The sequence below is a fragment of the Malurus melanocephalus genome, unplaced genomic scaffold (genome assembly GCF_030028575.1).
Source record: "Malurus melanocephalus ecotype Western Australia unplaced genomic scaffold, MMel_1.1 scaffold_209, whole genome shotgun sequence".
Classification (NCBI taxonomy): Eukaryota; Metazoa; Chordata; class Aves; order Passeriformes; family Maluridae; genus Malurus; species Malurus melanocephalus.
The window spans coordinates 17,488-44,702 of record NW_026623441.1 but is presented as its reverse complement, the minus strand read 5'-3'; the positions used below and the strand labels follow the sequence as shown (position 1 = coordinate 44,702).

General features: G+C 40.8%; 1 protein-coding gene across 1 annotated transcript; it reads left to right on the top strand.

The window, feature by feature from the left end:
- The first annotated feature begins 1,808 nt into the window (after positions 1-1,808).
- On the top strand, positions 1,809-26,992 carry WRNIP1 (WRN helicase interacting protein 1). The gene is made up of 7 exons (XM_057373910.1): positions 1,809-2,375; positions 11,317-11,508; positions 12,520-12,764; positions 19,400-19,629; positions 24,672-24,827; positions 25,696-25,775; positions 26,228-26,992. Exons 1-7 carry the CDS (start codon positions 1,848-1,850, stop codon positions 26,501-26,503), a joined length of 1,707 nt encoding a protein of 568 aa, XP_057229893.1. The 5' UTR covers positions 1,809-1,847; the 3' UTR covers positions 26,504-26,992.
- Positions 26,993-27,215: the final 223 nt, after the last annotated feature.

Sequence of the window (27,215 nt, the reverse complement as noted above, 5' to 3'; positions counted from 1 at the left end):
TATGTAAAAATGTCCAGTCTACTGCTTTGAACATCTCTCACCAGCTTTCATAATCTGATGTCCCTTTCCATCACTTTCAACTCAAAGAACACTTTATGAGATTTTCCTCTCCCATTTCTCAAGTTCAGGTACTTAGGTTTTCCTAAAGGCCCTGACAATCGCAGGCCCAATGAAGTCTGACCATCGAGTCATTATTCTACAGATGGTTTGATCTACTCCATGACAAGGGGTACTATGATATAATTGAAAGCTGGCAGAAAAAACAGGAGATGCCTCCAGATTCCCTCCTGCTACCACCATGTCTACAGCAACTCAAATCCCAAAGTGATTTAGAGTGACCTGACTGTGAAGATTGCTTGTGACCTAACAGAACCGCAACCAAGGAAAGCTGATTCAGGCTCTCCATAGCTCTTCAAAAGAGCACATCATGSTCTAGGCTTTGATCACCAAATGTGGCCATCTATCTAATGAGAATGACATGTCCTAATTAAAGGACATGTTTCTTCAAGCTGACCTGTGTGTCAGTTATTTGGGAAAATATTAATGGGATGGCAAGCTCAAATGTCTTTCYGGGCTCTGTTACCAAGCAGAGACTAGGACTGAGTCCAAGCATGATTGCCCTCTCCACCATTATTATTTTRATATATCCCTGAAACAAAAAGCTAAACAATGGAAAGTGAAATTGATTTGCAAGCGCCTCCTCCAAAGTCCCAGRGAGGAAATCTCACCCTGGTCATGTGCCACTGAGCAATGGGAAACTATACCTTCACATGGCATGAAGCTCCATTTCCCCCAAAGGAGGGTGAAAACCTTGCCCCAGCAAGCTACATTCCCCACCTTTGGCCTGGGAGATACTTTCTTCTGGATCATCTTCTGCAAGCCAATCTCTCACTTCAAGAAAAATATCTTGCTTCATGAATCACATCTTCACTTACACATCTGGAGATCACATATGTCATAAAACCACTGCCTAGCTGTAAGCACAGGCAGTGCATACCTATGATCCTGCTGCTTTTTCTGCTCTATAGCAGCAAATCAATATATTTGCACTATAAGAATGTAAACAATATAGTAAATGACCAGTAAAAACTGGTCAGGTATAGAAATAGGCAGGCAGATAGGTATTAGCCAAAAAGAAGAACCCACTAAAACTCATTTCACATTCAGTATCTGGTTATAGATTGTAATCCCTTCAGTCAGAACTAGGTTTACATAATGGGCTGTAAAGCACTTTGCTTCAAACTCAGTCGTTTGGCCTCCATCATCAATTCAAATAAAAAATTTTATTTCTGACCTGTTGGCTGGTTTCTAACCAACCATTTTCAAATTTTAAGCYTGGGGATACTGTTAGCCAGTAGCGAGACTTGTTTACCTCCTGATACAGCTGACATTAGACTGACCTGAATTTTACAAGCTGGGAACTATTATGTCACGGGGTATAATTAAACCTAAACATATACTTTAAGAAAGAAAACAAGATGTAATGTGGAAAGAATTACCAGTGGGTCAACTTCGGGTCATAAATTAAGATGCAAATGGTACCACTTACTGTGCCCATCTGTGAAACACAACCTGCCATGAAATTTGCACGATACAAGAGTTGGGTTTTGAACCTAAATTTTTTTATATATTAGTAATTGATTGATGGGTCTTTCACAGAGAACGAAGTCTTCACATATTTCAATGAAAGAGCAGACGGACCCCAAGACCACAGGCCTTGTCGATGCCGCCCATCACGGCGCCCAGGGGCAGGAAACGCTCGCTGCCGGGGCGGGGAGCGGGGCCCGGGGGACTACAGCTCCCGAAGGGCTGCGGGCGGCCCCGCTTCCTGCCCGGCCGCGGGAGCCATGGAGCCGRCGGAGGGCGCCGAGGAGGAGCGGCTGGTGCGGTGCCCCGTGTGCCTGCGGGAGCTGCCGGCCGCCGACATCAACGCGCACCTGGACAGCTGCCTGCAGGCCGACGGGCCCGGGGCCGAGCTSCCCAGCAAGCGCCCGCGCCTCGCCGCCGGCCCGCCGGGCAGCCAGGCCGAGGGACAGGAGGGGGAGGCCGGCCCGGCCGCTGGGTCCCCCGTCGTCTCCCACTTCCACAAGGGCCGCGGCGGCAAGCAGAGATCGGGAGCCGCCGGCGGGAGCAGCGGCGCGGGGCGGGACAAGGCCGCCGTGCAGCCGGGCCATGGATGCTCGGCCGCGCTGTGCGGGGASAGCCTGGCGCAGAAGCTGGAGGGGAAGCCCCTGGCCGAGCGGCTGCGGCCGGATACGCTGGGGGACTACGTGGGGCAGGAGCGGGTGCTGGGGGCGCAGACCCTGCTGCGGTCCCTGCTGGAGTCCCACGAGATTCCCTCCCTCATCCTCTGGGGGCCGCCGGGCTGCGGGAAGGTGAGTGCGCCCAGCCCCGGCTCACAGCCGGCGGGTTCGGGCCCGCCGCCGTTTCGCGTGGCTCTTGAGGCCCGTGAACTTAAAACTTAATTGTTTCCGAACTCCCTCTTTTTCCTCCCCATCTCTGTCTTCTTGATTTCTTATGTAGTGTCTTCATGATGTCCACTAGTTTTCACTTAAGATTACAACAGCACAACCTTCCTCATGATCCATCCCCGTCAGCAAACTCCGTGGAGTTTGCACTTTGGTCACACAAGGCCTCTCTTGCTTTCAGATAATTCAGATTTCATAACTCCAGAGTCTGTACCTAAARCACAAGCTATGGTTTAGTTAATGACTGGGAAGCCAAAAAATAGTTACAACACAGAATCTGTAAATATGTGTAGGAAACAAGGTGAGGTACCAGCAGATTAATACATCACACTTTGCAAGTGCTGGGTTTACTTTAGCCTAMTAATTYTGGCCCCTGRGAGACTGCAGTGCTSTTGTAGAAGGGAGGTAGCCTTATGRCTACACACTCGTCCACCTTTCSACACTCAGACCYGTAGGCGTTCACAGCATCTGACCACTGCCCYTTCTTATTCTGCCTYCTTTMAGRTACGTGGGGCCATTGTGAATCCCAWAAGACCCTCTAGCACAGTTGTGAAGGGATTCACGGTTGTGAGGGAAGGACCAAAGGAAAGTCTCAGGTCTTGTCGGGAGAGAGCACTCTTTAAGATCTTGCCTTAATTTTGTCCTGTTACATATATTTMAGATTTGTGGTGTAACAGGGCAAACCAAATATGGTTTTCTCTGTCAGTCTAATGCTCACAGCATTAAGTTTCACATATATATGTATAATTCGGTGTGTTGGCTGCATGCAAGTACGTTTGAGAAATCTGGGACAGGGGAAGTAATTAATGCTTAGCAGAGAAGTTAAGGACAGCAGCAGCTTGCTCTTGCAGGATACTTAATTGAGAATAAAAAAAAGCTTTCTATGTGTTCGTTTGAATAATAATGCCAGTCAACCACTGTTAATACAAAGCAAGAATAAGAATTAGATGAATACCATTAGCAATGATGCAACAGGTTATTTAGGATAGATAACATAACATCTGAAAAGAACCAGCCAGCGAACTTAAATAATTGCCCCTTCCTTTAAAATAACAAGAAAGCAAGAGCTCAGAATAGAAGGGGAAAAGAAGGCTGTTTCTGAAAGTAGTGAATTTCTGAAAATTATTAAAGGGGAGGTGGATTGAATGAAGTAATATGACCAGAGAAAGATGTGAATTTCAGTTCTTTAATAAATACAAATTCTMCTTGCTGAGCGAGTAACACGTTCAGGGGCTTGCTTCTGTAGTTATTTGTGCTTCCYTGCCTTTTGTTTCTTGTTATCTCTGTCAAGAGCATATGCTGGCCCTTTCTTGAAACTATCTTTGTTCAGGAAAAAATGCTGTTACAAATACAGTGATAGCAGAGCAAAGGCTGCAATACAGTCTCTGCACACTGGCACTGAGTTCAGYGGCCTTCGGGTTGTGGTCCGATGAATGCACCTGGCTTTGACCATGGAAGTGCTTTTTCATGAGATTGTGACAGCTTAGCAGTTGTGTTCCAGGTCTTTAGGAACCTTCTGTGGTACAAAAAGTGTCTTTGATTAATGGGTGATTATTTTGTGCCTGTAATATCACAGCTTTCAMTTTCCTTTCATATGACCCATCCTCCTCACCCATATGCTTTATGCAGAATTGTATTTAGTAAGCTTGCTTTTCACAGAATTTAAATTCTGTTGCTCCTTGGTTGTCTGACTTGAATCAATTCTTTGCTTCTTGACCCACCAAAGAACAGTTCCCCAACTTCTCTGTTGTATTTTTATTCTCAAAGTACTTAAGCTATTTGGTAACTCATCTAATTTCTAGGTTATTTCTTTCCAGCAAAGAGTTTTGAGTCTTATGTGCTTTCAGTTGGCTCCTGATGAAACATCCATTATTGGCTGAACCAGAAATTCCTTCTGCAAAAAGTTGAACTTTGCCCCTTTATTCACGTTTATCAATATTTCTAGGATAATGCTAGAGTATAGTTTTATCTCAGGCCTTCTTTCCCATCAATCGTATTGTCTGTCTCAGTTAAATATCTGAAAGTTCTTTCTTGGATTTTTTCTTTATAAAATTCATCACTGTACAGATTTAACATGCAAGCAAAGTAGTCACCCTAAAGATGTAAAAGCAAATCTGTGATAGCTTGCCTGTCCTGTTCACTTACTCTTTGGSTTGTATGTACATAATGTGTCTAGGAAAACATTTGATGAGAAGGCAGCTTAGTACTTGAAAACTTGAAACATTCTGTGAAGGAGAAGTTCATTCTAACTGCCTCAGGATGTAGTTGGACTGATCAGCAAAAACTTCTTCCATTAGGTACAGTCCTTTTTAGGAGGAAAAATACTAAGAAATAGGTGCATGTTAGGTAGCTTTGTATGTAACAAAGCCACATGCTAAGCTCTTCCCATCAAAGAAGTGAAATAGGGGCATRAAGAACTAAAATAGGAGCATAATTAGATATGTTGGTCCAAATTCAGAAGTGYTGTGTAAGATGGTCATCCACTTCTTAAACTTCTTCATGCTCTYGCTACCGATAGAAGCTGGTTACTGCAGCCCATCTATGCCTTCTTCCATTTCTACAGCCAAATGCCATGCTGATACTTTAGAAAAGGGTAGAGCAGGACTAAGTTAAAAAAAATTTTAAAAAAAGCAAGCTGAACATGGAATAAATCATCAGGGCCAAATTTCAAATCAATTTATGTATTATTTTTCAATCTGGACCTTTATGAGAAATAGCAGTTCAACAGACTTTTTCTAAGCAAGAAGAAAATAGTCTTGCTGATTAAAGTGCTGTAAATGCAGTGTTTTGTACTCTAGGTCAAGAGTACTTTTTTAGAATTTTTATCATAAGAACAATAAAGTTAGGTACTGGAGTAAATACATGTATGCTGTGTAACTGCTCTGCCCATGTCAATTTTGGCCTCAGCTGCACTTGACTATTCAAGAAAACACCCTCAAAATTGAAAAGACAGAACTGGGRTACTTCTGTTGCGATCCTCTTTTCTTTTGAGTTTCCCTCTGTACTGAGTTTTTACTTTAAGGGAACTGTACTGAGTCTTAGGGAACATGACCTTTTACTTTGAATTTGTCATTCCAATTTCTTAGAAAGCCAAGGTGCTCTGGGTAAAAAGACTTTGACTTTTTGTTTGCATTTTTGTTGCTTTTAAATGTTGAACACAAGAGCCTATTTTCTGGTCTTAAGAAGCTGACCAGACACAGGCAAGAAGACACACTGCCTCAAAGAGGCAGTGGTTATTAACTTAGGAACAGTTAGCTTGTTCATCCTGACTATGCAAATTTTTAAAGGCCTCTATGAATCCGAGTGTAATGTGAGWAAGCTGTACTGTGATTTATGTCACCTTAATACAGGGATTTAGATTTTTGCATGTCTGCCATTGGGGCACCAATTTTAGTAAAGAGTTAGCAGGGGGACACAGCGTAACTTGAGCACCGAATAATTTTGCTGCCACAGATGAAGTTTAAGCCTTATAAACCTGAACATTCTGTATTTAAATACAGTAAACATTCCCTCTTATGTCTGCTGTTTAACAAGAGAAAGATAGGTGGCAAGTGGCATGAAACGGCTCYTTACAGAAGACAGAGTAGTCACGTATGATTTTCTGAGGTTCRTGTCTGCACTCTAGTAATAATATAAAATATGCTATGTTGATATGAGTGCAAAACATTAAAAGTAAGTGGTCTGTGAAGTTTCTATCAAATCTTCTCTGACATTATATTTTAATTCTAGAAGTAAATATTTTATTTGTTTTCTTTGTTTGCTAAATGACATTTCAAGACTTTGCTAAATGACACAAGTCCAACTTATCTATTTTGCTGCCTGTGTATCTTATCATCCCTTCCCTTCAGTGCTTCAGTGCTTCTTATTCCCTTCATCATATAAATGGTTACCTAACGGGCTCTTTGATTGCTTGAGTATATTTTATCTTCTGTTCATACAGCTTGGGGCCTGATGTGAATCATTTGAMGTAATGAGTTCTTTTGATTGATTAGCATGAAGTTTTTAACTGAAAAACAGGATGTCTTTTACAGCAGTGTAAGCTGAAAGTGCAGGATAACTGAAGAATGGGTTTTTCTTTGCAATTGTCTTCCAGTGTGCTTGGTTTTGCTTATGCCAATCTAAATTAGGAATAACTTGGGGMAGTTCTCTAGGAAGAGAAAGCAGGAAGACAAAGTACAACTGTGTTCATAAAACAGTTGGAATATAAGTACACAAATCAGGATACAGCAAATGGAGGTACTGCTCCATTTCGGCAAACATTATGCAATGACCTTGCATCTGTTTATGCTTGGTTGGGTTTGGATTCTGGAAGTGCTGTAAAGCATATGCTGTTGCTCTTGTTCAGCGACACTTACTCCTCCAGTAGTATCTCAGTGGGCTATTTGGGGTGAGAGGAGCCAAACAAGATGGGTAAGAATAGCATCTGCCCTTATATAAATGCCAACTGCTGTTGCTTTTGATTGTGTTTATCTGTATAGACAGTGTCCCCCGGCCATGTTCATCTGCTATGCTGCCAATTTCCTTTAGACGTGGCCTGACTTATCTCCTGTGACGCACTGTGATACAGAGAACACCCACAGAGGTACATCCCAGGGAACTGCTGCCCTATGCAGCATCYAAGGAAATGCTGTTGGTGTCTCCCTCAAGGCAGTGAAACACAGCATGGCCTTTCCTGATTGCTTGACAACCACAGTATGGCCCTGCTGCCAGCAAAGGGAGGGTTGAGGGTAAGGGGAGGCCATTGTGTAAACAAAGAGATGGAAATCATAGCCAGAATAAAGGAAGAGCAAAAAATAATCAGCAACAAAGAAAATCAGGGTGCTAGTTCAACACTCTGATAASATAGCCTAGATTTTACAAGTTTGTAGGTGTAACTAGCCTGTTGTGCTTTGTACTAGGCCTATCAGTCTCTTGTCATCCCTGCCACAAATATAATTCACTCTGTGGTTTGCTCTGGAACAAACCAGCAAAGTCAGATATTGGGGAAACCATGCCAACTAGATTATGTCTGCTCATGAATAATCCATGCTGCTCTGCAGTCTGTACACTGGTGCCAGTCTGTGCCAGATCTGCTTTGGTCACCAAACATGGCCTGGCAGAGCCTGCAACCTTCCAAGCTTTCTGGGAGAAGCGTTTATGTTGRAAGTACCATAGGTTTCACAGTATTCTTGATATCATATAATCATATGTGCTAATCCCTTCCCAGTTTTTTTGAATTCTSCTTTCTGAAGTGAGCTAGGCAGTACCACTCCTCATTCCTGTAAGGTTTGGTGAGCTAATGTGATGGACATAGTTTAATGGCCTGGTACAGGGCTGCAAAAATCAAAAAGAGCACCTTACCTCTAAGCAGGTAATGCAGTAATTGAAYATCAGCATCAATAAGACTGGCTTCACTTGCATTTGATTTTTACTGTTTCCTTCTGGCCATGCATGTGAGATGGCATTGACTAGTGGCAGTGCAGAGAGCAGGATAATAGTTCATAATTAAAGAATGTTGCCCAGTCAAGGAAACCTGTGGGTGCACAGAAAATTCTTGTCTCCTAGTACAAACACCCAGCTAACCAAACAGCAGAAGTGATTGRTTTTTCTGCCCTGACAGTGAAGTGTGGGGAGCCAGGCATGCTTTCTGGACTGCCTTTGTTTCATCCATGACTTGTATCAAAGCCTGGAAGAATGGGTAGCATAGTTGCTGAGAGTGAGCTTGTTTGGCTATTTATTTTTGTTTGGTTGCAGCTCACACAGTTKCATCCTCTGGGACAGCACATCATCCTTTGGGCTGACACAAAGCAAAATGATGAAGGAGAGTTTCAGTAGTTAAGTGTTTGTTCTGCGTGTAATAGGTYTGGAAATAAATGACTACAAACTGAAGTTGAAAGTGATATTCATTGGTGAATAATGCTTCTGAAGTTTCTTGGTGGATATGTTTCTGTGTGTTTTTCTGAGCAGCTTTTTTGATGTCACTGTCTTAGCTTGTCTAAACCACTAAGTCAGTAAGATCTCACAATATTCAGCATAAAACTTGCGATAATAGGTATGAATTTGAATAGTTTGGTGTGATAGTAAAAGAGAACTAAGAATGGTTTCTGGAAGGGRCTAGGATATTACACTGTGAGCTTTGTAAGGTATAATTTTTAGTGACGTTAGCAAAAGGTTAGTTTGCAGGATCACTGGATCACTCCTTAATTTTTGGGAAACAATATTCCTGCTCCTCCCCATAAGGAAAAAAACATGAGCGAAATAAGAAATAMCTGTATAATAAAAGGAACACATTATTAATTTTTTTCAGATTTCACAGATGTACTCGTTCATATTAAATTGCAACATCAGTGTTACTATTTTAAGAGATTTGTTTTCCAGTGTAAGAATCAAACTGGTTTAGATGATGAAGGATAATCAGTGTGTTTTCTTCTGCCTTATTTAATATCAGATTTTTAATTTTGTTTTTGTCCCTTAAATGCATTGGCCCTGAGGAGCAGGAGTCTAGCCATATGAGTTATCGTTGTTCTGTGCTGGTGCCTTCATACTTAAGCTACTTTGCTTACATGAATTCTCCACTAGCTTATGTGTCCCTTTATGTTGTAACGTGAAGTTACAAGGAGGGAGAAAACTGTAGCCTGCTACTGACTTTTGCTTGAGATGGTGGGGCAAAAGCAACATGAAAAAACCTGAACTCATGGGAAATAAGTCTTTTTGARGACCAGGGAAAGTTTGGCATATATGTGATAGTTTGACTTGCTGAATGATTGATTGTGCAGAACAGAAGGAAGAGGTGTGAACATGCCTGTCCTTGTCAAGCATTGCATTTGAAAGGCAGTGTATGTTATTCTTATTGCAACCTTTGGTGACCCACAAGTTGGCGGAGTGAGAGAGATATCTGCTGGCTGAGATCTGTGCAGCAGATTTCAAGTAGATTCTTGGTCTGATAGTAACTTTCAAGCAAATCTCTATGATTTTTTTTCCTAAATTAGAGTTAGAAATATGGACTCCTGTGCATATGTTTAAAACAAAGTCCTTACGGCTTTTTTTGTAAATAACAAAACTGTCTGAATGACAGTCAGGGTACAATGTGAGCTACCAGGGTACAAAGTGGAGCTACAAGAAGAATAGCTGCTTTWTTTTTTTTCTTCCTTCTCTCACCACTGCCACTATTAGAGAAGGAAGAGGTACATTTTTCCTTTTTCATCCTCAGAATTTATGTAGTGGGTGTTTCTGTGCTTTCAGAGCTTTTAAGGCATGGGTACATTCTCTGAAGGTACATCATGAATCAATACCCTTTAGTAAGGAAATGTGAATATTGGTTTTAATTTGGTAGCTCAGTTTCAAGGATAGTTTTCCTTTCATTTTGTGGAGGGGTGGGGGTGGGTAGGGAATTTCCTTGTTTGTGTATTTTCTCAGATCTTCCTGGTATCTGTAGGCTTTGCTGCAAACACTTTCCAWGTGTTTTTCCAGTCTTGTCCTCTGCAATGATCCAAGCTGGGAATAGATTGGTGGTTTGAGCTCCAGGAAGTGAGGGAGGATCTGACATGGGATGCGAATCTTGTCTCAGGACTTGAAATGACATCATTTCTGAGGACAGTTGGGAAGCTGATTACTAAAACTGAAGCACGAATAAATAGTGATACATCTTCTCCTTAGCCTCCCCTTTTCTAACTTGGGCTGGTTGCCATTTCACGGTCAAGGAAATCCATTATAGAGACAGAGCAGTGCTGTGACATCGCTGGTTGCCAAGTGGTAGGTGCTTGCTTCTGCGGCCTCCCTGTAAGAGGATCAGGTTGACAGCACCTGCTGCTTTAACCTCAGTGCCTGGAATATCTTCTGAGGTGGTTTTGTCAGCACCTGTCCCACTCCTCATCTGTTGAGGCTCTCCTGTCTTCATTCTCCTTTGGATCCTTCTCTAATAGAAGAGTGAGCTTGATGGAAGAATCACCTATTTTTCTCTAGCACTACTTTCAAGTAGAGATACACTCTGCTTAAGGCATACCACAGTGTTTACTAAGGGTTGTGAAGGAACATRTAACAGAAAACCAGCAAGGTTGTCTGTTACATAGTCAGGTGTGCCCAGCAGGTTGATGGAGGTTGCTTCTGTGTTTTCGYAGGCTAAGTGAAATTCTCTATAAATAAATTTGGTTTTGGAGAGGTTGTTCATAAGAACAGAAAAACAACATAACTGCTCACTAGAAGCCAGTTTGTTCAGTCAGCTGTCTTTTACTTCCCTGGGCCAGCATTTGATTGCTGTTGACTATTTAAATTTACAAGTTACATTTTCCTAAGTGTACATGTAATTTTTAAGTGCTAGCATTCTCATGCTTTTGTAGAAACTGCTATCTGATTAATTTCATTTTTATGTGTAGTGGAAATATAAAAGGGTTTGGTTAGCTAACATTGTAGCTTTTTATTTCTCATATGTGGTTGCACTGTAAACTCTTCTGCAGGTGTCTAGGGGTAGTCCAGCTCTTTATCCATTAACATACTCCACAAAATAACTTCACTGGGAATTGAAGTCAGCCCGTCTTCTGTGACAGAAATGTATTTGGCAGAGAGTTCTTCTTCCGTGACAAAAGGGACAGCGGTCAGTGCTGTCCTTTTCAGTATTACGGTTCGCTGTGTCTGGTACCTAAAAGTGCAGGCATTAGAAATGCAGCAGAGGAATTGGCAGCTACCTCTAGCAGGAAGTTTTTAAATCTTCTGTGTGCTAGAATAACATGAGCTAAAATGCCTTACTCTATAAACTGTCAACACTGTCCCTATGTCCAAAATGTGTAGCTTTGTTCTTTACATATTTCCTTCAAATTGGTACTTTCTGTGTCCAAAATGATTTTTACAAAGATTTTTCCTGTTGCTGTTTCAGACTACATTGGCACACATCATAGCCAAGAGCAGCAAAAAGAATGGCACGAGGTTTGTGACACTGTCRGCCACAAGTGCCAAGACAAATGATGTTCGAGATGTCATCAGCCAAGCCCAGAATGAAAAAAGACTCTTCAAGAGAAAAACGATCCTCTTTATTGATGAGATCCACCGTTTCAATAAATCTCAGCAGGTATTGCACTACATTGCTTTTTTAAAAAAGCCTTTGTCAGCAGTTCTGTAAAATCTCCCACTTTGCCTTAAATGTGATACCATCCTCTGGGCTTTTGATTTCAGCGTTAATTCGTTTAGTAGATGAACTAGGGAGAAGCCTAAAAATTAAATTCCKTAGCTTCCAATCAACATTTAGTTATTGTGACTCAAAGATTTAAATAAAAGGCTGAGTTACAGTTTACTTACATGCCAGTCTTTATATGATATTTTATTAATTTTGTTTCTGCAAAGTCATGTTGGTAATGTTGGCTACACATATCTTCGTTTCAGCCTYCATCTGGGGGTTAGCATTCTGTATTATATTTAAAAAGGTGTGGAATGTGAATGTGCCAAAGGTGGGTATGTATTCTAATGTTGTCCTTTCTTCTGTGAGAGTAAAAATAAGTCATGGCATAGTGCTTCAGGTTAACACTGCAGTCATTGGTTCAGTTTGGGTTTCTTTTTCCTTTCCTAGACATAAGGTTTTTTTCAGTTGTGACATGGAAAGCTTGAATTCTGTACTACCGGTTGCAGTTTTTGAATTGGACTGTACTATTATCTTCATGTAGCTTTCTGAACCATCCTATAGAAATTGGTAGGGAACTGTAACCCTAAAGGTTGACCCAAAGCGTATTTAGGAGTAGTCTCACTATTTGTTACACTTGATAAGGCAATTTCATGATTTCTTAGGTTGCCAGGCAATAAACCAAAGTCACACAAATAAACTAAAGATTTGCAGATTTTTTTACACTTTCTTTTCAGCTGGTAGGATCATTCTCAGTGCAACCATTTATTATTAAGGTATTGGGTGCATAAAATGAAATCATTCCCATATCTGTGCAGATGAACTGCCTTGTCAGTGTGTTTATTTGTCATATCAACAGAGAACCCACAATAGCACAAGACACAAAAAAATGTGGACTACTCACATGGGATGTTTCAGGTTGTCATTGATTGAGATCAGCTTTTTCTGCTTCCCTCCCATGCTCAGGACACTTTCCTTCCTCACGTCGAGTGTGGAACGGTGACCCTGATMGGAGCAACTACAGAAAACCCTTCCTTCCAAGTCAATGCTGCTCTCCTGAGCCGGTGCCGGGTGATCGTCCTGGAGAAGCTGTCGGTTGAAGCGATGGAGGCAATTCTGATGAGGGCCGTCAGGTCCTTAGGACTCCAGGTTTTRGGCCAGGGCGACCAGCACAGCGCCCCTGCAACTAGCAGCAGCAGCAAGAGCTCGGAGTGAGTACTTTATGGGCTGCAGGGTGTTAACGTGCACAACCCGAGGAGCTGACTGCCTGCCAGGGAGAGAATGAAGCAGTTGGGGGGTGGGAAGAGAAACCCTAGCCACTTCTGATAGTAAAGAAAAGAAGTGGCAGCATATGGCAGGGGCGGGGGTGACAGGAGAGGGAGAATTCAAAGCATTGGCTCTCTCCATCCAAAACATAATCTCACCGTCTGGATTAGGAGAGAATTTTATACTTGGATCCGTAGCTCCTGACTCACCCTCTCAGGATATTTAAATCTGTTCTGCAGCTGAGGATTTGCTGTGGAAGCCTGTAGCTGGGTCTTTGTCATGTCCTAATGTGTGTCACTTCTTGCTACCGGTTGTAAAAGCATCGTATTACCGTTAAATGGGGTATCTTCTCTTAATTTGGAATTTGGAATTCGACAGAAGTCTGTTGTTTTCTGCAAATAATTTTTAATAAGATCAGGGAGGAYGGTGCTGCTATTGTTCTTAAGTTGTGGAATTAGCCCTGTGCTATGTTTTATGATACCCTGTGAGGAGAGGAGTTAATAGGTTGTTTTAAGAGTGACTTTATTTTTCTCTGCTCCTTGGATGTCCAAGACAGATAAATTCACATTAAACACTTGAGTAAATTTTGGATAAAACAACATCCAGATTTGTCTACAAGAGATGTTATCAAGRAGACAGGCAAATAAGAGTAATGCTTGGTACTGTGGTACTCACAAGCAAGCTATTACAGTTCCTTCAAGTTGGTTCTTGGCTGCACTCCTAATTTACAGTGCATTGATACGGTGGTGATTGACAGTCTGTATGAAATAAATGGGAGGGAATCCACTTGAACTTTATCACAGAATGTAAGCACAAAGAATTGCCAACCTGAATGCTAAGATCAGGGCAGGTAAGGAAAGGTATTCCTTTTTTTACTTTTAGGTTACCCTACCTCATAGTTTACTCATTTTTAGCTTTTATGGGTAGTAGTAGTAATGTGAATTTTAGAAGAAAAGGCAGTACTGCAGGTCAGCAGTACTGCATGTCAGCATTAATGCAATGGCACAGCTGTGGTTGTGGCTACACCCTGACTGGGGTTCACAGACCTTTCTTTCTGTACAGGATTAAAGTACAAGGCATAGTTTCAGCTGCAGTTGTTTSGGTTTGGGTTTCGCTAGACTCTCCATGTCTGTAACCTTCCAATAGCTATGGATGATTTAAACAGCGTAGTGCTTCATCAAACTGAAAGAAGTCTGGCAGGCAGACTGTCAGACTAACACAGTTAATCAGAGCTAGCACAGTTTCAGAACTCTCTACAGAGGGAGAGAGGGCCACACGCTAAAGGCATTTGTGAGATCCAAGCATTTAAAAATTAAAATGGGGTTTTGAATTGAGGAGGGTTTCTTGCAGTTGTGTGTCAGGTCTTTATTGTCTTTTGTGACACAATCTGGTTCTGGGCCACAGTTCCTACATTCTGCTGCGGATGAGTTAATGTTTTTGTAAGCCATCCTGTTCCTTATTGTGGTTCTGGTTTTGGCTTCCTCATTAATTCCTTCTTGCTTCAGTGTCCACACCATTTCTGCATCTTTATTTCCTCTCYACTGTTCTGCAGGAGCATCTGTCTCATCTTTTTACTCCCTTGCCTCTGTGAAGCAGGATTGTCATTAGTTGCAAGCAGGTAACTGCTCATGCTGTCCTGAGGAATAATGAAGGTMATCAATTGCAATTGTTTTGGTTGTTAACTGTGTTCACCTTCATTCCAGAGTGAGAAAAGGAGCTGTAAGGCAGCATGTCGCCAAATAATAAATAATAAAGTGGGGTATACCCACTTTAAAAATGCTGCAGAGATCTAGCAAGAAGATACAAGAGATGAGTACATTGAATTTTGGGTTTTGTTTCCCATGTGAGTCTCCCTTTCCAAGACACAGTAGTGTAGTATGTAGTACTGCACATGCTGTTTGTCCTCAGTTCATCAGATGGTTTTGGTATCACACCACTTATCTGACAGGATGGCTTACCTAAAAGAGATTTTTAAGGAGAGGATGATTCTTTGTGGTCTCTCATATTACCTTGAGGAATAAGGTGAGGGTGAATCTTCCCTAGTCTTTCGAGATGTCCTCTGTGTTCTGCAAGAATGCAGCCATCCCYGAGTGATTCAATGGGTTTCATCATCTGCACTCCACAAGGAAAGTGTGCTATACCCGAATCTGTTTCCTTAAATTTTCTTGTTGGCTTTTTCTTACCTTGCTTTTACCATTGCTGCAGGTTTCTGATAAGGTTAGATCACCTGGATCCTCTTTGACTCCACTATGGCCTTTTCTTGCTCTAAACCTGAAGCATATAGCAGGGAGTGTTACCTACTTCGGTATCTTTCTCTTTGTTGTGTCGTCATGGCTCATATCATTGACAGTTTTTATGTTAATTRCTGGACTTCTTTAGGATAAGATGTGCTTTTTGTTATATCTTTATCAGCATTACTGCAATCAAACTGTGCCTCTCAAGTCTGCAGTAAATCAAGCTGAAAGATGGAGAAACAAGAAAGAAAGAAACATAAGAAGTAAGAAGTCAATGTTAAAGATGGTTTCTATTGCTGCAATTGCTTGTGGTTTCTGCAGTTTATGTTGTGTCAGTAATACCACAAGCTGTACCAGGTGTGCACTGATACGTTGTACTTATGCTGTGTCAGTGGTGGAAGAAACCAGATTATTCTCTTGGCTTTTTATTTTTGTCATTCTAGTACTGCCCTCTGAGTGTTATCTCTAAYTGAAGTGTCAGACTGTAAACTGGATAGTTGATTAATGTGTTTGAASTTACATAGCACAGAAAGTACACAGTTGAGAGAAATTAAAGGAACCCYATTTTCCTGTTGGCAAGCCCAGACATCATGCATTTCAGCTTGTTACTGGCTGTATTACAAATTCTGGCATGTTTTGAATTCACTGGTTCATAAATCACAACACTGAAGATGGAATTCATTTGGGTCTTCAGTGTTCAATACTTTTTTGACAATTACTCTTTAATTGGAACATTCATTCAATTTCCTTGCAGGAAATGAGTTGTTGAGGTGGAAGGGAACACTGGAAGACAATGCTATAAGGCAGTGAGCAGTGCATGCCGCACTGCAGTAGTTCAGTTGAAGAACTGTGGTTGGCTGAAAGTGTTGCAATCTTTCAAGGATTGAATGTACTGAGAAGAATTGCACTGAGAAATTAAGAAGTACTCATTCATATGGGAAAGAAGCAGTGAATACTTTATCTTATGTTTTGCTCAGGTTTTTTTATGTCTTTGATCATACACTTTCTCCTTGCTTGGGCTTCCTTATATTTACTCCCTGATTTTGCTTGAACTCTCTTGTCATTGGATCAAATGCTGCAGTGTTGTATGGTTTAAGGRGTAGCAACATGCATTTCATGTTGGCACGAACTGTCTCAAGGGTGTGGAGATAAAGAGGAACTGGAAGAAGGATTTATTATCCTATAGTGGTAGTTTTCCATTCCTTGAGCTAGTATATCACCTTCAGCCTAGTGAGTGATGGATCCGAGCACATCCCATTTGGCTTGTTTATGTTTTTGTCTCCAAGTATCATCAGTTACAAGGTATCAACGTTGACCACTGGCAACCAGTGGCTGTTCAGTGTTAATTTTGGAAGTTGAATAAAATATGGCTTTGCCCATCTGCAAGAAGATCAGGAGCTTGGAAAGAAGTCAGAAAGCATGGKAGTTATTCTGCCTTGCAGTTCTGATGGGTGCAAAAAGTGGAAGGGAGTAGGGCACTTGAGCTTCTGAAGACAAGATGGGCTTAAAAATGTAAAACACAGCAACTGGTTTTTGGAAGYCAAGGTATTGAAATAATTGCCATCCTGATTGTGAAATTAGACTCCTGTCTACTGAAGTTAAATCATTAGAAAAATATTTTAATTGCTCAGAAAAAAAAACCTGAATTCAGTTAGTCTAACACTTCATTATTTTGAAATAYTGAGTGTGCATGGAGCTGAGATTATGCAACAGGGAAGCATTATATTATYTCCAGTCAGTGATTCTCATCAATAAGCTGTGCAAGCAGCTTGTATGTGGAAGTTTTCTCCATTTATTCTTTATCATGTCCTGCATGTCATGCTCTTGTAGTCATGGACTGGATCAGCCTAATACATAATACATTATTTGGACTGGAATTGCCATTACCATTACATTGCAACTGGAATTTCACTGTGGAAATGGACAAGACCTTTACTTGTAACCAGATTTTTCATACTTTCTTGTGAATATTTGTTTCAATTTCTTTTTTCAATTGCTTATTTTGAGTCCCATAGTGAAACTGAAGAGACAGGTACAGACTGAGTTTTCTTGCCCCGCTTTAAATTAGCAAGTAAATGGCAAAAATACTCTGGGGTCTCATTTTTTTTTTTTTTTTTGTGACAGATTGTACTTAGCTTCTTCTATGGCAGCATCTGCCTTTTAGCGCTCTCAATGCTTCCTTTCCACTTAGAGTCACTGCCTGCAGTTGTGGTATCAGTGTGAGGAGGCCTCAAGCACAAGGGTGTTCTTTGCGAACAGCAGGCAAAGAGCTTAGTCCTTGCAGGTGAAAACTCTTCAGTATGCCCTGCTGGTGTATGAGAAGTGTTTGCTCAGCATKCCTTATATTTGGGGTTGTTCCTGTTAAAGGAGATATTAGCAGCAGGTTTCTGTGTRTAGTGCCTGCTCATTTTTTAAAAAGAGCTTTTGCTTTTCTTGCTGGCTTTTTTAATTGCTTATGAAAAATCTGGTGTCCATCTGCAGTGCTGTGGGGTGAACATTGCTCTCTGATTTTCAAGGGGTTTGATGCTTGAGACAGGAATAGGAATAAGTCCCTGTGCTGCGGTATTGTTCTACTTCCTTGTTCAAATATGAAGATGATGTTTGAAACACCCTGGTTGGAAACACCGTGGGTATGTGTGTGTTAACTTTTTTTCTTTAGATTCATCAAATACATGAAAAAGAAGGAGATGGGAAAAAGTCACGATGAGATACATGTATATATAGATTTATTTTTCCCAGGGTGTGATTCCTACTGTCTACTCTCTGCAGTATGAGTTTTGCCCCTAGAAGACATTCRTCAGCTTTCACTTGCAGTGGTTGATTAAGATTGCAGCTCTGCTAGTTTTTCCTTTTTATGTGTGGCCATGAGAGGACTCAAATGTTAGCTGTTCAAATTTTTCCTGGACCAACAGTCCTTTTCTTTTTTGTGACAAGTGCAGAGTGGGTTTGCAAGGAGGAAGAGAAGGCAAGTAATGAAAATCAGTGAACACGTTTTTCTGGGAGCCCTGGCACTGCCTTTTTGTACACCACTGGAAACAGCAGCAGCATATMTTTTGGTAAATGAAGTGCAGGGCTGTTGTGAATCCTTAATTATTTGACACACAAGAGCTTCATAAGAAATGGCCTCTCACACCGAGCTCTATGTGCTAATCCCAGCTGATACATGTCACTCTTGATTTACAGTCMAGCTACTAGAAATGGCTCAGTTAGGCATTACTTAATGCCATGTTTTAATTCCATTARCTGCTGTCCCCAAATCAGATCAGTTATACCCTCTGCCTGGCAACACCTTAGATGTTACTTTGTCTACATAACTAAGGTTTGAGAGTTAAATCCTCAACAGGGTGCCTGTGAAACATGTGGAGGTGAATTGGTTTGAATGTGCCCCAACAGTGGGTACTGCAGCCCAGCAAGTGAAAACCTAGAAACAAAACTTGAAGACTTTGTTCTCACAGATTTTTCATGGACCCACTAGAAGATCTCAGGAGATCCTGCTGCTGCTTTTCTGAGGTCTTCCCATCTACATAGAATCACTGAATATTCTGAGCTGGAAAGGACCCACAAGGATCATCAAGTCCAACTATTAAGTGAATGGCCCATACAGGGATCAAACCTAGAACCTTGATGTAATCAGCACCATGCTCCAACCAGCTGAGATAATCTCAGTGGTTTGTTCATTTAGATTGCTTTTYGCTGGTATCTGGCCTTTTTCATATGTTTGTATAGTTCTGGCACACATAGAGCAGTAGATGGCAAGAGGATGGGCAAGTATAGGGATACAATTTGTTTCTAATAAGATACCCTTTGTACCCCAGTGACTAAGTTGTAATACAATATATTAAAAAAAGAGTAGGAYACATACATTTTACAATGTAAACGATCCTTTCAGCTGTTGTTTTCAGTTGATAGCAGCTATTGATAGTTAGTTCAAAACCTTTTGCTGATTATTTATAACTCACTATATTCTTTCACCTGAATTGGATAGCTTCCTATCTTTTCATTATTCTTCCAGTAAGGAATTTGAAGTTCTAGCAGTRAAATGCTGATGTAGTAAAACCTTGTAAAGTTCAGCTGGCTGTGTCAGTATTGGGCTTTTGCAAAAACCTAACCCTAGTTGTCACTAGGTTATTAAAATAGATGAGAGTTCCTGCCCTACATTTTTCATGTTCAATTGTATTTAACAGGCACTGGAGCAGGAGGAAGAAGGTCAGCCTCTGGCTCTTTAGGATGAGTCAAGACCAACCCAACTGTGTATCAAGAAACTTTGTTAAGAAACAGCATCTCTAGCATCATTCACAAGGAGAGGAGTGTGTTGGGGCTAAGGTTGTGTGGTTATTCCCATGCAGATTCCCAGTGTACATTGAGGAGAAAGCTCTGAATACGCTTGCCTACCTTTGCGACGGGGACGCCAGGACRGGGCTGAATGGACTCCAGCTGGCAGTTCAGGCCAGAGTAGCAGCAGGGAAGACCACTCCTCTGAACACTACCAAAGGTGGATCTGCAGATGGCATCCTGGTAACAGAAAAGCATGTAAAGGAGGGGCTTCAGCGATCTCACATYCTGTATGACCGAGCAGGTGAGTGAGTATCTGATGCAGTTTTTGAGATGAATGTTCTCAAGATGTGGTAGCTTCTCTAACTTCTCCCTCTTCCCCTCTCTAACTTCTCTTTCAGCTGCTCTACTGAAACAGTGGTTGGAGTTTGTCCTAAAAGTTGCTTTTCCTCTACCATGTAGTTCAGCCAGAAATTGTTCTAAATACTGTTTCTTCTTAGCTGGGAAGTGTAGCTTAGCTGAAAGACTTATTTGCTGTCCTGAAAACAGTTGCATAGTGAAATTATTTGTTATTTAAGGTAATTGCAATTCTGTCTTCTATAAGGGTTTCAATGTAAAGGAGCAGAAGAATTTGATGAGGACATTTTTTGGGGGGGTTGGATAGCTTGCATTGCAGTTCTACTCTTTGAAAGTCTTGGAAGTGCTCACATTCACAGCAATATGTTATGTCAAAACCTGAGCAGTTTGCTTTATTTTTAGAGTTGCTTTTTATGGTAATGAATTCTGTAGCTTGCTTAGGGTAGGCCACATAAATCTAATTGCACTTAGGGCCTCTTAGTGTGATAACCACTCTTGCTAAATTTGTGACTTGGCAWTCTTAGTTATCACAGTAGTTGGCCACTAAACCATTTTATGTTAGAGGGTTAAAAATCAGTGATCATCAGAGATTAGGTGAATCCTCATGAATGCATATGACAGTTCTTCAGCAATACTTAAATGACTGTGCAGAAGAGTATGAAATTGTTATGCCAAGCGGTATTTGGAGAGCTGATTTTTTGTTGTTTCTTTGGCCACTGTTTCTGATATGCTCCATTAACTGCCCTTGTTCAAAACCTGTGATGACGGATTTCTTCAAGTTGGTTGTAAACATATGCCCACTTGCAGCCTTCKTGCTACAAAGAAGTAATGATGACTCACTGTCAGGAAAAAGGCAGCTGGGAAGATACTGATCTAATAGCAGCTGAGAAGTCAAGGGTAGGCAGGGGGAGGGAGAAAAATTTTATGGGTTSTGTGGCAGGAAGAGGTCATGGTTAGAAGGAAGCGGAAAATCTGACCGGTTCACTGATGCGAGTCTCTTGCACTGTGTAGGTCCCTCGTGTGTTTGCTGTCGCCTTGTGGCCGCTGTCACACAGAACTCTTGGCTGTGTTCATTGCTTCCAGCCCTCGTACACCTTCTYGCTCTGGTAGAGATGGCACAGAGTGCCTCTTCCTGGGGCTTGCATCAAGTCTGGGTGACATGTGTCAGGCCCTGTTGCAGGAATCCTTGTTGTGGGTTGTTATGAGGTTTTTTGGTCAGAGATTTTAGAGTGGGGAGASCAGTGAAAATTCTGTTTTTCTAGATGGTATAAATACCAAAAAGCCTGACCCAGATAGTGTTACAGTAGCAGGTTGCCCAAGTACATGCCTTTACAGAATTTCTCTCTTCTGTATAACAGTCTGTGTTGACCACTGACTGTTGATTCCTGGTTGACCACTTTTGTCCATAGCAGAGGTCCATAGCCGTTTGTCCTTTTAAATACGAACGACTTCCAGATACGAACTACTGTATAAACAAAGATGAGGGGTTTTTGGTATCATGTTCTAGCTARTACATTTTGAATCACAGCTGTGGTGGCGGGATCTACAATCCTCTAAAATAAAATGCTTCAGCCTTATAAAGCAGRGGGTCTAATCATGATGGTAGCAACATGTATTTGAGTGTAGCATGTTCATGTAGAAAGCACCAAATAATAGATTAGTGTTCAGAGTTGTGTAAATATCAAATTTTTATTTTMCATAWTTTTTTGTTCCCYTCTGCAAAACTTGCCAAATAGGTGTAGTTGGGCATTCTCTTCTGTACTTTCATCAAGTAATCTAGGAAAAAAAATTTTCATCAACCAGTTGTTAGGCTGTTGTTCTAATCTATGTGCAGCGCATGTAAAGAAAAGGTCTTTAGTTAGTTAGTTCAGATAGTTGATGCATTTTAGCTGGAACRACAAAGAAAGAACTTTATTCAATTCTCTGCCAGCGGCCACCTGTAGCCYTTTCAGTGGGAGAGGAAACTAACTAGTCATGTTTTAGCTTTCAATTGCAGTTGTTAAAATTTTGATTCTTGGAGAAAATGATGCAGTAACCAAACTAATTAAAGTTTACCTGCAGATGAGCAGTGACTAGATTTTTTAGATAGAGTTCTRTTGCCTCCCCTTCATTTTACATATTGTATCCCTCTGCTAACACTGATTAAGTAAGATGAATGTCAGTAATTTCATTGTCTGTGTGGTAACATAACTTCAGCTATGGTAAAAACTGGGAATGTGCTATGCTGAAATTGATTTATTCTGCAATTTGGAACACAGTTTTCCCTTTYCCTTCTCTGGAGAAGAAAAGAGAAGGTGTCTAACTGTTCAGGGTTTGCTCTAAGACAGAGCTCAGAGCCATGTGGACAGGGCTAAGTTGCTGTTCCATAACCATGCACATCATTGCTGCGGTAGGGGAKTGGCTTATTTGGAGCTGAATTCCCAGCTGGTGTGAAACAGCAGCCATCACACCATGATGTTTTTTCCAGCTCAGTTTTTTTTTTTTCTGCTGGATCAGAAGGAGAAATCTTTTTATCCATGCTGTTGCTCTAGTCTTCCAAGGCTTTTTTCTGTCCTTTTCTGATGAGCAATTGATGTTCACCTTTGGCAAAGATAGAAGATAATTTGAGTTGGGGACTGATTTTACTTTTGCCARCTACTTTGTGAAGAGGGATTTTTTCAGAAGCCCAAATATTAATTGTGCTCTATGAATGAGACCTGTTCCCTACCGTCTACCAACACAACTTTAGATAAATCAGAATCTTAAACTAGCCTGAAAACTCCTCATGACCAGATAAATTAATTTATGGGAATGTATCAACAAGATTTATGCATCTCTRTGTTAGAGACTAAAAAACCCTCTCCTTCACAAAGCCTCTTGTGTAATATCTTGTTTCAGAAAGGTATTTGCCTTTGTGGGAACTGCAYAGAGCAAATATATTTTGGTTCCAAAAATTCTTTTTAGTTTTGATTTTGAGAGGCATCTGGGATGCAGAACTGGATAAGTTGGTTTGTTTCTGTCTCTCGACTGAATTGATGAGGCCAAAATCTGTATGTTGGCTAAGCAGCCTAAGGAAGCTAATAAAAGAAGTTCAACTAAAAGTTACAATTCCTTTTTTGAAACTGCTTCTGTATCTCAGGCTATCTATAAACTGTGTATTTTAGAGAAAAATGTAAGCTATCTCTCCAATGCACACCACTGTATTTTGCTTTTAATTGAAAACTGCAAGTCTGAWGTATAAGTACTGTCATTGTGGCTCTGTCACCACCATGAATTTTGTAAGGAATGAAGTAAATGGAGAAAACTAAGCCCTTTCTCAGCCTGAAGTCTGAAATTCCCTGCCAGTAGATCCATCTGGACCCATGCTATCCTCTGGATTTCATCTGCCTCTCCAGCTGGTATCCCCAAGTTACAGTAGCTCAAACAGCATATGAAAGCACTCCAGCAAAAATATCTGGGTAATTGCAACCTCTGGAGATATTTAAAGGCCATCTCCCTTACTTTTAAGAGACCAAGAGACGCCCCTTGCAAGAGAATGATGCGAGTTCAGCTGCTTGGGTTTATTGCTACTGACTCAAGTGTTAGGATGGAGCACGGACATGCTGTTTGTGTTGGCTCGAGGTAAGGGCTGCATACCAGGGCTCTTTGTGTGGAGTCCTAGCAAAAATAGCTGTCTGACAGCCTGTGCTGCCGGCAGCGTGTTGAATTCCCCATGGAATCACACTCCAGCAAGAGCAGAGATGCAGGGAATGGACCTGGGAGGTGGAGATCTTGCTGGCTACGAAAGGAGCAAATGCAGCAGCATGGCAGTTTTGGTTTTTAAATTCATGCAGCCCTTTTATTTTTCAGGGCCTGCAAGTGACTGATGTGTTCTGATATGGCCCTCAGGCTGTAAATCCTTTTAGCCTTAGGAARAAGAGGAATATTAACAGATGGTTGTGCATGCAGCCAGTTGCCTTTATAATACATACTTAGCGGTGAGCCAAGGAATGCCAGGCACTTGAAAAAATAAAAAAGGCAGGTTACATGGAAAGTTTAACAACAAKATTGCAGCAAAATACTCTTACAAGTTTGATTAAAAGATATGCAGAAGAATCAAAACCAGCTGCACAGAGGAAAATTGTAAGCAGGAAGGGTCTCAATTACACAGTGTTTGTAATACTGACCCCCTATTTTTAAGTGTAGCTGTAGAAGATATGTGGAATAGTTTTGTTTCTCTTTGGAGTCCATATCTAATAATATATTAAACTTTTCAGTCTTCCCACTTATTATTTAGCAGTCTAGCATTTCATGTATTGTTGCAGTAGTGCCGTGTCCACAATTGAACTCAGCATTTCTTAGGGATTTGCCAGGGTTGTGYGCTGCAATTCTGTTTTCTCCCAATTGTGTCATGTTCTGTCACTGTATAGCCACAGCATTCCCTTTTTTCTCACCCATATTTAACACATCAAACTCGTGTTTTACTGTACGTCTTATTCTCAAGTGTTAGATGATGTGAAGTTAATTGTTTGTAAAATATSACCAAGGTGTAGCACTGGATTTCTCTGATTCTTGTGCTGTGCTCTCAGAGCTCTGTGTATGTCCAAAAGCATTGGTCAGCAGTTTGTATGTACTGATACTTTACTCTTTGGCAATTAGGAGCTATTTATGTAGAGCTTTCTTCCTAAGTGCTTAAAATATCTGGTTGAGTTTTTTCTTTTGAAGCAAAGTCTGTTAGGGTACAAAACTCAAATTGTTTGCCTTGCAATATTTAAAAAAAAAAAAAGAAACAACTTCCTTTTTATCCACAGTTGCTCTGTTTTGCTTATGTTGTGGAATGACTCACATGGGAAACCATGAAGCACTGAAAGCATTAAGAAACTCTGTAACCACATATGCGTAAAAAGAACTTGAAAAAGCAGCTTGTGTTTGCTGATGTGATCTAGTAAAATACATTCTTTTCCCTTAAATGCATTTCACTTCATTTCCTTCTAATAGCTTTATGTATCATTTTTCCCCCATCCTAAATAGGAGAAGAACATTACAACTGCATCTCTGCCCTGCACAAGTCTATGAGAGGCTCAGATGAAAACGCCTCCCTTTACTGGCTTGCTCGAATGCTTGAGGGCGGTGAGGATCCACTCTATGTGGCCAGGAGGCTGGTGAGRTTTGCAAGTGAAGATATAGGTCAGTATTCACAGTGTGTCATATTGGAATATTATGTTGAATGCAGATCTGCCACGTTTCTCTGGTTTGTAAAAGTTGGAAAAAAACCAAACCAAAACAGTTATATGCAAAATAGGTACAAAATTAAATGCTCCACTTGCAACAAAAACAGTATATGCAGGCAGAGGTGTCATTGTGATGATTACCTGTTGCAGGAGAGACARATGTTTTTGAGGTCAGGTTTGGTGTGTAATAATATGGATTCTTTTCGACCCTGCTGGTTTTAGGTCAGCAGTGTACTTGTGCTAGAGTGTGTATTTCAGGGATGCCTGATTTTCTAATGAGTCTGGCACGTGAATGCCTGCTCTGACCTGCAAACTTCAGGTTTGATAGCTGGCTCCCTAGTTGTAAGGCATCTTGATTGACTTACCCAGCATAACAGATCCAGCAACACTTTTAGCACATATGTGATGRGTGAAGAGTTAAGAGTTAAGGTGAGAAAGCTGTGTCTGTATAGCAATATTTCTCCATTTCTTTATCAATTTCACAAAGTAGAACTGTATGTGGTCAGCTACTGCTCAGGCTGCCACTGTGTGGCAGCAGATTCAGTCTATAAATCATACCCATGACTTAGACCTTTTATTTTTTTTCTGAGGAGGARGGGTACAGAAGAAGGAAGGCTTATGGATGGAAGGAGTGTGTCTTGTGTATGGTATGGTGTTGTACCAGAAATTCCTATATCTGAGAAAGCAACTCTGAAATGTGCATGGATACCTTACAGAAGAGGAAAAAATAAAAWTTTTAGAACAAACAAACAAAAAAAAAAAACAACAAAAGAGACATTAAGTAAATTGACTTTAACCTGCTTTTATTTGATCCCTTTCTGTAGGACTGGCAGATCCTCTGGCTTTAACACAAGCAGTTGCTGCTTATCAAGGCTGTCACTTCATTGGAATGCCAGAATGTGAGGTAAAGGCTTCATTAATTCACTGATKTGAAAGTCCTGCAATCTGTAAAACCTATCTGTAACTATAAAAAGAAACAGACTAGGAGGACAAGGCAAGCTTAGTTTCTTGCTCATTCTGCATGCCTCTTCTTTGAAAAGATACCATCATAGCTCTTAAAATAGATGTAATAGTTTAAAATAGAGGTCACTGTGTATTTAGTGTTAAAAATGTGATATGTGAACATATATCATTTTTCTGTCCATTTTTTTCTATTATAAATAAAGTCGCTATTATTTTTAAGTAGTGAAAATTATAAAGCTGTGGTGTTGTTACATAACAGTATTCATATTGTAGTAGCAGGCAGAGGTCAGTTTAAAAACATCATCCCTGCCATGCTGTACGAACAGCCTAACRGACCTTTTCCCAAACAGCTTAAAAGAAGTAATTTAACATTTTCCCTCTGCTTGCTTGCAGGTGATTCTAGCACAGTGTGTAGTGTACTTTGCCAGAGCCCCCAAATCTATAGAGGTGTACCGGGCATATGGCAACGTCAAGGAATGCCTGAGGATGCACACGGGACCGCTGCCACCTGTTCCATTACACCTGAGAAACGCCCCAACAAGGCTCATGAAGAACTTGGGCTATGGAAAAGGCTACAAATACAACCCCATGTACAAGGAACCTGTGCAGCAGGACTATCTACCAGARGAGCTGAAAGGAGCAGACTTCTTCAAGGAACGAGAAATATGACTGACTTGCTTGGAATGGGTGTTGATTTTATGACTCGTACATTTCTGCTGGGATAAAGATTCCCCTTACAGTTTGTTACTGTGGCTGAAAGGATTAAGCCACCAAGCCTTCCAGATACTTTTTTTATCCTTCTGGTTTARCTGCTGTTTTTCTGAAGGTATTTTGTAAAGAATTGCTGTTAGGCAGTGTTAAATGCAAAAGTAAGCTTCATCCATATAATGTTGTTACTGATTCACATGAAACAGAGAAAAAACAAGAGACTTTTATTTCTGTCTCTTCCTGTGAGACAAGAAATATTATTGTGCTGCTTTTTAAAATCAGTGTTTATTTCAGATTTTGATAATGTTATTTTCCAGAAAAATAGTAAATTGTAACCCCTCTGTTAAAATACTGTAAACAAAATATTATTGCAGAAAAATTTTTGTTCTTATGATGTTCCAGAGACCAATTTTTTACAACAGTTATTAAGCCAATAAAGCTGTTAAAAGAAGTGTCTATGCATTTGTTTAAATACTCCTATGACAGCAGTGTGGTTTTGAAAGTTTGATATCCCTTTAATTTCATTATCCCTACCTTTCAGAGCAGGTTTAATCCATTTTGTAAGAAYAGTCATGAAAATGGCCATTGGAGCAATACCGAGTTCTTTGCGCCTGTCTCCAGCTGTGATGGGATCCAGCCACCTGCAGGTCAGCTGTCTGGAACACACAAATTG